The following is a 13,101-nucleotide window of genomic DNA, read 5'->3' on the forward strand; positions in this document are numbered from 1 at the left end:
CGGACAACAGGTGCCCCCCGGACAACCCATGCCCCAGCCCCGGACAACAGGCTTCGGTCCAACAGGCAGAAGGAGTGTTTCCTGCTTGCAGCGCACAACTGTGCCGACAAACCTCTCTGCCCCTTACCTTCATGGCCGACGATTTCTTTCAATTGCTTTCCTACAAGCAGCCGGAGCATTGAAGTTGCATATGACTGCCAGAAAGGTCATCTCTGATTCGGCGGCAGTGGCAGTAAGCAGGGAGGGAGCACATATTGACCAAGCACATTCTCTCCCTTAACTGTGGGGACAAGGCCATTCACCACTCCATGGGGCGGTGAATGGCCTTGCTCCGTAGCCACAGTGAACACAGTTTTTTCCCCACCGTTTTGGTGGGTTACCCGTGGCTAGCTGCGGGTAACAGCCACCGTGTCATTCTCTACAAGTAGGTGCATCTTATGGTCAGGTGCATTTGTTCTTCAGCATAACAACGATGATGTGAAGTTAATGACCATGGAAAATATAAATAAAATAAAAATACAGTAGAAAATTGTTTACTGATATTTTTACTTGCAAGTTTATAGTTTATATATTTTAAAATATTTCTATACCGTTATAAACCAAAACGGTTTACAAAAATGTTACATACATAAAATTTTGCAACAAATAAAACAAATGAACACAGATAATCAAATCCTTCAGAAAATCACCAAACATTTGCTAAACCGCTTAGCTTAAAAAGAACTCATACTTTGAAGATGTATCAAATCCTATTATGCAGGGGGAGTTAAAATGCTAGATATTAAGCTCATTGCACTGAAGACACCATGGAGGCTGGTTTCAGTTTTTCACATTTTTAACCAAATTCTATATGTCACCTAAAAAAATCAGTGCTGAAAAAAAATCTGATCAAAGTGCTATTCTATAAACTGCCTCTGAAGTTAGACATGGTTTATAGACAACGCATAGCACCCATCCTTGCAACTAACATCTAGGCACGTTTATTTATGCCAATGAAAACTGAGCATCAGAGCCTGCATCTAAAGTGTACATGGATCAAGCCTATTCTGAAACAATACACCTAATTTTTAGGAATGCCCATGCCCCTCCCCCTAACCACGCCCCTTTTCAGATCAGTATACTGTAGTAGAATATGTAGAACACACTTAGAAAGTTCTGCACATATATTGGCACTGATTGGTTTGTTAAATTTCATGTGCTAATCTTCAATGCGCACAGATTTACATGCGCAACTTTAGTCGCAATATATAGATTCTGGAGGCTTGTGTATTATTGTCCCATAGGTGAAATCTGTATGGAAAATGATGTTATGAGAAAAAGCTACTTCTTCCTAGGCACAATGTCAGAAGTGCAAAGTAGTGCACACACATCACCGATGTGAAGATGGGTATCTCAAAATTATTATTATTTTTTTATAGCTAAGAGGTTGCAGAATAAATTGGTGGTACACTACTAACTTAAGCAGCCATCCTGTGCCGCTGCGTTATTTGTTGTTGGTGGAGTGATTTCTTTCACATGGAATAGCTTCACAATATTTCTAAGATCTGAAGCTGGCACGCATGGCACAAAGCACAGGGATAAGCCCTCTAGAAAGGCGATCTTTTGGTTCTCCTGGGCTGCAGATCTCTTTTCTGGGTTGCCTTCCCTTACTGAGAATTCTTATGTGTATATTATAAAACCACTGGAGTGTGTGTTGGGATGCTTTCAGAAGGCAAACATTTCGGCTTTTTTGGAAACAAAATTGTTTTGCCTCCTAGTCCTCTGCTCCGTTCTCTGTGGATGGTCTTGTCAGCACCAGTTCTTCCTTCAAATCTTTGCCAGATGTGTAGATTGGTTATGCCACAAATAAAAAGGAGAAGAGAGTAAACAAAAAAAAAAAGTGCTGTATATAAGGTGGTAAAGATAAAAAGTGTGCTAAATTTACTGCCATGTTTAACTTCACAGCTCTAACCATTTAACTAAAAAACAATATGAGACTTTCTGGTCCTGTCATGGGACTTTCAAGTTAAAGCATAAGCGTTGGAATGGAGGTGGGGGAGGGGCACAGGAACCATGGCCTCCCCAAAAATTGCCAGTAATACTGTAACAGGGCTCGATGGGGATCCTGTGTGGAAAGAAGTACTTCTTGTGAGGCTGGGAGTGGCATCTTGCTACCGGCCACGTCCCTTCAACATTTACTCCTTCCCACTCACGCCACATATCTACCTTAAATTTCTCTGACAACTTCCTGTTTCCACTAGGGCTGGCCGTGGTGGACAGAAGACACCAAGGCCGGTAGTAGAGCGGCGCTGTACTTTTACAAGAAATTAAAGGTAGACATGCAGCGGGCGGGAGGGAAGGAGGGAGGAAGGAAGGAGTAGATGTTGGTGAAGGGACATGGCAGAGAGATCCAACCATCAGGCATGCTAGCTGATAGCAAGGTGCCTCTTCCACCGGAGTGCCCTAGAAATAAGGCCCCACCCGAGACATTTCAGATTTGGGGGAGGAGTAAAAGGTAGAGATCAGGATTTGGGGGAGGGAGTGGGGGAAGGGAGAGATGTTGGACTTAAATGAGGGCAGGAGGGAGAGATGTCAGGTTTGTGAGGGACAGGGAGAGATGAACTTGGGGGGATGGCAGAAGTGGGACAATGAGAGATGGATTTAGAGGACAGAGGGAGAAAGAGATAGAAACATAGAAGATGACGGCAGAAAAGGGCTACAGCCCATCAAGTCTGCCCACTCTGCTTACCCACCCCCTGTCTATGCCTTAATAACCAAATTTCCTTATCTTGACCCTCGTAGGGATCAAGATAAGGAAATTGGGTCATGGGACATGGACATGGGAGAAGGCAAAGGGGGGCTAAAGGGAGAAATAGATGTAGAGGGGGCAAAATGGGGAAAGGGAATGAGATTCAGGGGAGGAGGCAGAAGGGGGAGGGAGAGATTGACAACTCAGGGATAGCAAAGGAGGGAGAGGAGAGCCTTGGGGCCTAAATTCATGGACTATTCAGGCCTAGTCAGTTTTCAAAGGGGCTCATTTAACTGCCTATCTCAAAGTTATTTATTTATTTTATATCTATAGAGCAATTTATCTTCTGCCAACGTCAGTCAACAGGTTGTCTAAAGCTGAATGCAGTGAGTACATATCCCTAAAAGATACAAAACAGTGATACCTATTTTGTAGACAGAGGGCTCCAATACCCTGTTTCCCCGATGGTAAGACACTGTCTTATTTTTTTTGGAAGGCCAAAATATGCTCTAGGGCTTATTTTCGGGGGGATGCCTTATTTACATTTTTTTCTAAAAAGGGGGGGGCTGTCTTATTTGACGGCTGAAGAATCGGTCGGCCGAAAAATCGTACCGTGTATGGCCTGCTTTATCCATCATACCATATATTGTACCATTTAATGTCCCCAATGTTCTCCATCAGGGAAACACAGTAAAGAGATTATTCTGTAGTGCAGCATCAGAGGGGACTTGACAATGTGAAACCATTGTTTATATACCGTATGCATTTTAAACAGGCTTTATATACAGTAAGTGGTATTGCTCACAGCAAAAGAAACCTGTCTGCGTGTCTCACTTTTGGATGTTCTGGCCGTGAACAAACTCCTGCAGTCTCCGTTAGGGAGGGATGAGGGAAGCTGCCTGTGTTTCCTTGCGCGGAGTCACGTGCGTGCGCTGCAGTCCTGTCACTTCCTCCTCTTCACTTCATGACGAGGCGCGGCACGCAGCCATGGAGGCAAATACGGTAGATGGAGGGACCACACGGAGTCACCCACCGTACCACCCGATTTGGGTAAGCGCAGGTATCGGTGGGTGGCTTATTTGCGGGGGGGTGCCTTATTTTACATTTTTTTCTAAAAAGGGGGGGCTGTCTTATTTGATGGCCCTGCCTTATCATCGGGGAAACAGGGTACTAACCCTGCGCTAATGTTAGCGAGTGGGAATGCCCCATGTTCTGATTTGTGTTGTCATGCTCACTCTCCTTCCCCAAACATGTTCCCTTTCCAGAAAATAAAATATGTTTTTAGTGTGCGCAAATTGCCAAATTTATTGCAGGATTGTCCAGCACCTAAGATATTCTACTTGGAATAGGAGATTGAAGAATGATTGTCCATATGTTCTTTCTTCAAAGGGATAAAAAGATTTAGACATTATAAAGTTATTATCCCTTCTACCGCCAAAAGTTTGGAAGGAGCTGGTTTTGTACTGGGAATGTTGGTATTCATATTTAAGGAGAAATGTGAAAATGTTTTTGTTCAGACAACATGTCCAGTGCTAATTAATTTGAAACATTTTGGACTCCTTTTATCAAGGCGCGCTACGGGGTTAGCACGTCGGACATTTCATCACGCGCTAACCGCCATGGCAGCCTAAAATCCTAACGTCTCATCAATGGAGGCGTTAGGTACTAGCGTGGCAGGAGGTTTAACACGCAGTATTCCGTGTGTTAAACTGCTACTGCGCCTTTGTAAAAGGACCCCTTTGTTAATACATGTACTTGAGATCTATAATTTTAATTGTAATTCCCAAGAGATTGCCTTGTTTTTTTTCTTGTTATTGCAAACTGTTTTGAACCTTGTAATAATAGTGATAAGCTCTGGAATGCATTGCCAGAGGATGTGGTGAGAGCGGTTAATGTAGCTGGTTTAAAAAAATGTTTGGATAAGTTCCTGGAGGAAAAGTCCATAGTCCGCTGCTGAGACAGACATGGGGAAAACCACTGCTTGCCCTGGATCTGAGGTATGGAATGCTGCTACTATTTGGGCTTTTGCCAGGTACTTGTGACTTGGATTGGCCTCCGTGCAAACAAGATACTGGGTTAGATGGACCATTGGTCTGACCCAGTAAGGCTATTCTAATAGATCAATGCTAATAATAATAATTTTGAGGAGGTTTCCTGCACATGTTAAGTAGGGGGAAAGAAATGTCTGTGTGAACTGCATTTTCAAATCCACTCGAGCACTTTCTCAGCAAAATTCTATCCTCAAAAGCGCAGATGCAAATGTCTGCAAGGTACTTTATATGTTTTGAAGTGACAACATTATAAATTGTATAGTAGGCTTGGCTGATAAATAGTACAAGGCTAGAATGTAGACTGTAAGTAGGGGTGGTGTTCTAGACCTCCCTTAAATGCCTTCTTTTAATAGTTTACTTTTTCCTTTTTCTTCACGGCCCTCAGAGATGCCACCAAGGGTTCAGTACATGATCATGACCCCTGGCTTTATGCACCCAATCGTCACCGGGTCGATATTAGTGTAAAACTAGTAAAGTCTTAAAGTCCATTTTTTATATATTATTTTCTTATGTTTTTAAAAAACTTATAACTTAAGATTAATATCATAAATATTTATAAGAAGTATTTGAATCAATACTTAGCTTAACCGGGATGGTGGTTGGCAAGGGATACATAAGCCAACATGTTTCACCCGTAGAGGGGGTTTCCTCAGGGCTACTATCCCTTACTAATACTGGCTTCTCACGAAGTGACCACCCGATCTAAGTTCTCAAAATCTTTTTATAAATATTTATGATATTAATCTTAAGTTATAAGTTTTTGGAAAAACATAAGAAAATAATATATAAAAAATGCACTTTAAGACTTTACTAGTTTTACACTAATATCGACCCGGTGACGATTGGGTGCATAAAGCCAGGGGTCATGATCATGTACTGAACCCTTGGTGGCATCTCTGAGGGCCGTGAAGAAAAAGGAAAAAGGAAAAAGTAAACTATTAATAGAAGGCATTTAAGGGAGGTCTAGAACACCACCCCTACTTACTGTTGAAGTGACAACAGGCATATGAAGCAAAATCCAAGGCTAAAAGTGCCTGAGGACTTTGGCCTAGATTCACTAACCTGTCTGCTCCGTGGACGATCTGAGGCAGGTCGATGGATTCACAAATGGGGGTCATGCAAATGAGGGCAAAGTGCCGGGTTTGGAAAAGCCTTCCAGACCCTCAACATGTTCTCGAAAAGGAGGACATGTCAGGGGAAATCCGGACATTTAATAACCCTAAGTGTACTAGTTAGGGTGGCATATGGACCTGGGTCTCTAGGCTACTCTAGAGATCTGCTTGCAAGCCATAGTATCTAAAGCTGTCATAGAGACAGGTATGTACTATTTCATGCAGATATATGGGGATGGGAGTAGGTCAATGACTACTGGGGGAGTGTGTGGGGGCCATATTTCATCCCTCCAGTGGTCCTCTGGTCAGTTTGAGTAGCCTTTTGGTCCTTATTTTAAAAATAATTCTAGCACAAAACATTTAAATTGTGCCCTGGACATTTTGTAAATGTTTGATTATTGCTATAAAACGTCCAGGTGTTAAGCCTGCCCTAATCCCACCCAAAACATGCCTCTAATACACCCCCTTAAGATCTAGACGCACTGTAGACAAAATGACCAGAAAGACGTCTAAAAAGTCAGTTAAAAAAATGTACACATCAATGTTCCGACTAGCAAGACGTCCAAGTGCCAGTTTATACCATCTTATGGATGTCTATCTTTTTTGAAAATGAGCCCCTATCTCTTTTTCTCATAGGCACATACTGAGGTAAGATCAGTTGCACAATGTCAAAATGGTCATTTTGAATCTGTGTGCCTAATCAACAACCTCTTCAACACTGACAGACTTGCCCTTGGGGGGCTAGCATATGGAGTATGTGACCTCTGTTGCTGCAAAGGGCTCCGTGTATGAGGAGTGTCACATGCTGCCCCTTCTCCCAAATCCATCCACAAAATGTGGCAGCAGGAAAAAGGGTTGAGGTTTATCAAAATAATGGTGATAGCAAAGGATGGAAGAGAGAGAAGGGGATTCTGGGTAGGAAAAAGTGAGCTGCTGTGTTAGAGGGTCCACAGATATATTGGAGTTGCCATCGCTGAAGGGGAAGGGAAATCAAGTAACACACACTGGCCCTGCTTTCTCTGGTGTGATCTGGTATTATATTGTGCTTACCTGGAGGTGCCCTCATCATATCATAACACTTGAGAGCCAAAATCAGTAGAAGTCCCTCCCCTACTTGGAACAGTAAGTAGAGATAGGGGAACAAATAGAGGGAGCTCATGATTTCAGGTGTAAATGCCACTTTGAGGATAGCAGAGCAGAGCTGGACATTCTGGCAGCCCGTCTCCACCGAGACCGTCCGTTTGCATCTGTGACAGTTGATGTGAAAACAAACATGTGTTAGAGACATATTGGTTATGATATTTTAATTCTGAAAACTTGATTTTTAGCAGTAAATATTAGCGGTACCAGATTTTCCCAAAGGAAAATCCGGACCCATCGCCTCGACTCCAGGTCCGCCCCATTCCGTCCCCCCAGCCCTGCTCCCAGACGGCATTCATGCATGCGCAGCTACGATGCAATGATGTCACATGCACGTGACTTCACAGCTTTACATCCACGCATACGCAGATGCCCCTTCCCTACGCGATTTTGACGGGAAGATTTTCAAAACCTGGATAAAGTGCTGGGTTTTGAAAAGCTGTCCGAACCCCTGTACATGTCCTCGAAAAGGAGGATATGTCAGGGAAATCCTAACATCTGGTAACCCTAGTAAGTATTAATATATAATATATTCCCATATATCTGAAAAAGTGTATCCTATTTTACTTAAAAGTATAACAAGGAGGAGGCCTCAGTAACAGAGCCCACGTTCAGTCGTATTCACAGACTGGAAATTTTGACGTGGTTATACTGCTCTTTAGCTCTAATCATTGGCCAGCTCCTATATTTCACTTTAATATCTTCTATCAATTTAAATAAGAATTCAATATTCTAGTTAATATCCTATTCTATAAATATTTTTTATCACGTTTTTACTTTAAATTTTTTCCCCAAAATAACTTATTAATATCTACACTTCTTCATCTGGTTTGAGACTAAACTGACAAGATTTAGAGAACTCTTCAGTTCTATTTCTAAAAGGACCTTGCTAGCATTCAATTTCTTGCAAGTTACTTAGCTTTTTAACAGCGCTTGTATGTCAAAGTTCTCTAAATCTTGTCAGTTTAGTCTCAAACCAGATGAAGAAGTGTAGATATTAATAAGTTATTTTGGGGAAAAAATTTAAAGTAAAAACGTGATAAAAAATATTTATAGAATAGGATATTAACTAGAATATTGAATTCTTATTTAAATTGATAGAAGATATTAAAGTGAAATATAGGAGCTGGCCAATGATTAGAGCTAAAGAGCAGTATAACCACGTCGAAATTTCCAGTCTGTGAATACGACTGAACGTGGGCTCTGTTACTGAGGCCTCCTCCTTGTTATACTTTTAAGTAAAATAGGATACACTTTTTCAGATATATGGGAATATATTATATATTAATATTGTGACATAGTTTCCCATTAGGGGATTATATTGTTGTTGGTGTGTTTACTTAAACCCTAGTAAGTATGTCATGAGTACAAAATTAAGTTTGTCACAATAATATCACTAACACTTTTTTCACATATAAACATTTTGGGCAGAGTTAACTATGCAAAGAAGAACCTGGAGTTTGCTCTCCTACCTACTAGTGCATGAAGACAGAATGAGCTCAATTCACAAGTTGTTTTGATCTCCTGGGGAGAGGGGCACATAGTTTTGCCAAAGAGGTATGCACTGCAGCACAAAATCATAATCTGTAAAAAGTATTTCGAGCATGCTGGATGAGATGGTGCCATAAATGATCTATTAAGCCTTTCACTCTCTCTATACATGTGGGTACAAACACCTAGGGCTCCTTTTATGAAGCCGCGTTAGCGGTTTAACGCGTGTAATATCAAGCGCTAATTTGCCGGCCGCGCTAGCCGCTACCGCCTCCTCTTGAGCAAGTGGTAGTTTTTCAGCTAGCGCGGAGGTTAGCGGCTTCGTAAAAGGAGCCCCTAGTCAAATATAAACAGTATATTCCTTTTCCTGTTTCTAACAGTTTATGTATTAACTCACATGCCAAGTTCATATAACTCTGGCCACACTCATGACCACAATGACAGAACTTTAATGTCGCTGGGAGTAATTTTAACACGTTTAGGAATTTAACATATATGCAGAAAAAATTAGGAATCTAGCTTCAGCAAACCTGCTTCTTCCACCCTGTCACATAATACCTTAAACATTTTAACAGCTGGCTGTTTTTAAACAGAAGCTGAACTTTGTCCATGCAAAGATTGCTTTTAAAGAGCTGATTGTCCAAAATCAAGAGGGACACACAGTACAAACCAAACAGCGAATAAAACAGCACAGAGGAGTTTCAGATAATGGGCAATCATTTGTGTGTTTATTGTCAGATTCGACATGGACTGTGTTTCGGCGTATCCGCCTTCGTCAGGGGTCTAAATATTCATCCAATAGGTTTGGATATTGCCACAAGTAACCGGAAATATGCCTCGTTGATGACACATTTTGTTTGGCCAAAAAAACCACTGATATTAAGGAAGACAACCACGGTTCGATTTTCTCCCAAGTTGGAGCTTTTTACACCTATCTTCCTTAATATCATGAGGTCTTTTTTTGGACTGACCAAAGTGTGTCATCAACGAGGCATTTTTCCAGTTACTTGTGGCAATATCCAAACTTAGTGCTCCTTTTACTAAGATGCGCTAGCGTTTTTAGCGCATGCAGCAGATTAGCGCTCGCTAACCCTGCGCTGCACGGCTAGAACTAACGCCAGCTCAGTGCTGGCATGCACAGCTTAGTAAAAGGAGCTCTTATTGGATGAATATTTATAAACTCCTTATGCAGTCGGATACACGTTTCGGATCTGACAATAAACACACAATTGATTGCCCATTACTTGAAGGCCCTCTGTGCTATTTTATTCACATTTTAAACAGCTGATGTCACTTTCTCACTTGGGGGTCATAGTGTGAGTACTTTCTCTCGTATTCATTTAGTCACAGCTCACACTCACTTGCATATACTATATATATTTTATAATCATAATATCACAGTGACATTTCATATACTGAAAATTATTTTAAATCTAAGAGATATCCTCAATACGTTGTGTCACAAGCACCCTAAGGTGAAGACTGCTTAGGGTGGCAAGTGGCAATTTTCCTGGTGACCTCTAGGAGTGCACCGTGTATCAGGACACTGAGCTTGTTTAGGTGCAAAAACACCAATGGGACAAAAGTTCAAGTGAAACAAAATCAAGTTTATTGTAAGGTGAATCAAACTTCAGGATAATATGTGGCTTTCCAGGTAGCAACCAAACAATGCTAAAATAGCATTCAGAAAACGAAAACTCATAATTGTCAGGATTTTCCCCAAAACACAGTCAGCCAAAATTGCTTCAAACAGTCAGAATGGTGATAAGCTTCAGTACGTCAGAATGGGATTAAGCTTTAGTTCAGCAAATATAAGGCAAGAAATGGAAGGTTAGAGATTGGCCTATAATTGGAGCAGTTTTGAAGACTTTCTTTGTTGTTTTTGATCATAGGGTAAATAATAGAGTGTTTCCAGGCTTTGGGCATAGTTGCTGTGGTGAGGCTTTTGTTTATTAGTTTAAGAATAAATGGGCCAAAAATCGGGAAGTATTGCTTTAAGATGGATGGGACCCTGTTTGAACCCTTAAGATTTAAGGATTGCATGATGCGCTGTATATCATTTAAAGAAGGAAGCGAGAAATTTGAACATGTAGAGCATAAGCGGTTTGTATGCCTCAGGGTGCCAAATATCCCGCAATTCTACAACAAGGACTACACAAGCTGTTTCTTGAAGTAGAATTACTTGATCTCCAGGAATGAAAGATAGAAAACCAGGGAAGACGGGACCTTCTCTGTGAACTCTACCAATTCTGCAACAAAATGGATCCTCACTCTGTAGGGAAATTCTTTCCAGAGCTGAAACTCTTCTTTATCTTAAATCCAGAAATCCAGACAGGACACACAGTGATTCTTAATCTTTATCTTTATTATTCTTAGAAATTGCTTGCCCCAACATTATGGCCCGATGGGACCCATTTCGCCTCACAGGAGGCTTTCTCAAGGATTCCAGGGGGAGCACTCCATTAGCGTTCTCTCACTCGCAGGGCAGGAGCAGCGGGTCGGGCCATAATGTTGGGGCAAGCAATTTCTAAGAATAATAAAGATAAAGATTAGGAATCACTGTGTGTCCTGTCTGGATTTAAGATAAAGAAGAGTTTCAGCTCTGGAAATAATTTCCCTACAGAGTGAAGACCATTTTGTTGCAAGATTATTTATCACCTCACTTTCCGTCTTCACCATCCTTGCTTTAGTGATCCCTACCAATTCCCCTAGCCATTCAGCAAAACAAAGATAACGGTGATGCCTTAGGTATGTCTCCTCTGATTCAAACTACAAGTTTGATTCTGGGTGGCAGAGGAGGAGGAGGATGCAGCCTGAAGCACCACAACTCACATTCTCTTATTTGTAGCTTCCTTCTAGAGGGATGGGAAGGGGGTGACGGGACAATCGTGTGCCAGACACCAGCGCGCTGACAATTCGGCACAAAACACATGCACGCCGTGGGAAAATTTAGTTTTAAAGAGCTCCGAAGGTGTGTGTGTGTGTGGGGGAACCCCCCCCCCCACTTTACTGCATACTGTTTGCGCTGCCATTGGGGGTGTGTGGGGGGTGCAACCCCCTACATTATAGAGAAAACAGAACTTTCCCCCCCAAATTGGAAAAAGTTCTGTTTTCTCTATAATGGAGGGTTCTAACCCCCCCAAACCGCCCCCCCAACAGTAGCGCGAACACTATGCAGTAAAGTATGTGTGGGGGTTCCCCACTCACACCCCGCTTCGGAGCTGTTTAAAACTAAGTTTTCCCACGGCGCTCTGGTGTCTTGCGCTGAATTGTCTGCCCTCCATTGTCGACGCGCTGGTATCTCGCGCACGACTTACTATGAACCGGGAAGGGTAGGGCAGGGAGAATCATCAACACCAGGGGGTTGAGGGAGTAAACAATCCTGAGGATGTCTCAGAAAAGAGAATTTGAGAAATGGGATGTCCAGGTTTCTGTGGTATTTTACAAAAGACTGCTGAATGTGAAGTCATTTAAAAAAAAAAAAAAAAGGTATAAAGACGCTAGCAACTGTATATACATTTGTCAGCACATATAGTGGGAGAAGTCATTTCGGAAGAAACCAGAACGAGAACAGCATCACTTAGGGCCTTGACACATTCAACAGATGCTTGTATTTGACAGCTCTTAGAAGTCAATGTACAGTTAAGCTAATTATTTTTTTTTTTCAAATAACAGCACCATTTAAGCCAAATTGGATAATTAAGTTAGGTGCCTAACTCCAGGCACCATTTATAGAATCTGGGCCTAAGTACAAACTTGTGAATTAAAGACAATGTTATGGCCCCTTGTGCTCTTAATTATACAGATAACACCTTTGCGGGTACATGCACAAGTGCTAGCAAAGCAATTAAGCACTTGCCTGTAAGGGTACATGTAAGTGGCATAACATGTAAATGCCAGAGGGTGTTCACATGGGCCGGACATAGGTGTGTTTCATGTGTATGCACTCGGTTTACAGAATATGTAAGTTACATGTGCGCCTGCTACATTTTCGTGACTAAAGTTATGCCAAGTCTAGGGCTGGTGTAATTGTGGCCATGTAAAGTTAGGTTTGCAAAGCAAAGTTGTACTAGTATAACAGAATCTACAGTATAACAGAATCTAGGCACCCAGAATAGGCTCTCATCACAGTTATAGAATGGTTCCCATACTGCATAAGAACATATGGAGGTTACATCCTCAACCTTGGAGGGTGTCTCTACTTGTGGTTTTGTTATGTAACTGTAACAAATAAATGAATAAGAAAAAAAAGAACATATGAGTTGACACACCGGTACAGACCGAAGGTCCATCAAACCCAATATCCTGTTTCCAACAGTGGCTAATCCAGATCACAAGCACCCGACAAGATCCCAAAACAACATAACAGATTTTATGCTGCTTATCCTAGAAAAAAGCAATGGATTTTCCTTCTTAATAACTGCATATGGACTTTTTTTTTTAGGAAATAATCTTAACCTTTTTTAAACCCTGTTAAGCAAACATTCTCTGGCAACAAATTCCAGCGTTTAATTGTTTGTTGAGTGAAGAAATATTTTCTATGGTTTGATTTAAATTTGCTACTTAGTAGCTTTATTGC

The 13,101-nt window shown here is 41.6% G+C and overlaps 1 protein-coding gene across 1 annotated transcript in view; it reads right to left on the reverse strand.

Annotated features, from left to right (window-relative positions):
- Nucleotides 1–606: 606 nt before the first annotated feature.
- The window catches only part of SLC10A1 (solute carrier family 10 member 1), a 39,206-nt gene continuing 26,711 nt past the window's right edge, over nt 607–13,101 (reverse strand). Inside the window, exons 4-5 of the mRNA XM_033953246.1 lie at nt 6,942–7,138; nt 607–1,812 (exon numbers count right to left, since the gene is read on the reverse strand). Coding sequence (XP_033809137.1) covers nt 1,754–1,812; nt 6,942–7,138 — 256 coding nt within the window. The 3' untranslated portion in view covers nt 607–1,753. The remainder of the gene's footprint in view (nt 1,813–6,941; nt 7,139–13,101) is intronic.

The sequence above is a fragment of the Geotrypetes seraphini genome, chromosome 7 (genome assembly GCF_902459505.1).
Source record: "Geotrypetes seraphini chromosome 7, aGeoSer1.1, whole genome shotgun sequence".
Classification (NCBI taxonomy): Eukaryota; Metazoa; Chordata; class Amphibia; order Gymnophiona; family Dermophiidae; genus Geotrypetes; species Geotrypetes seraphini.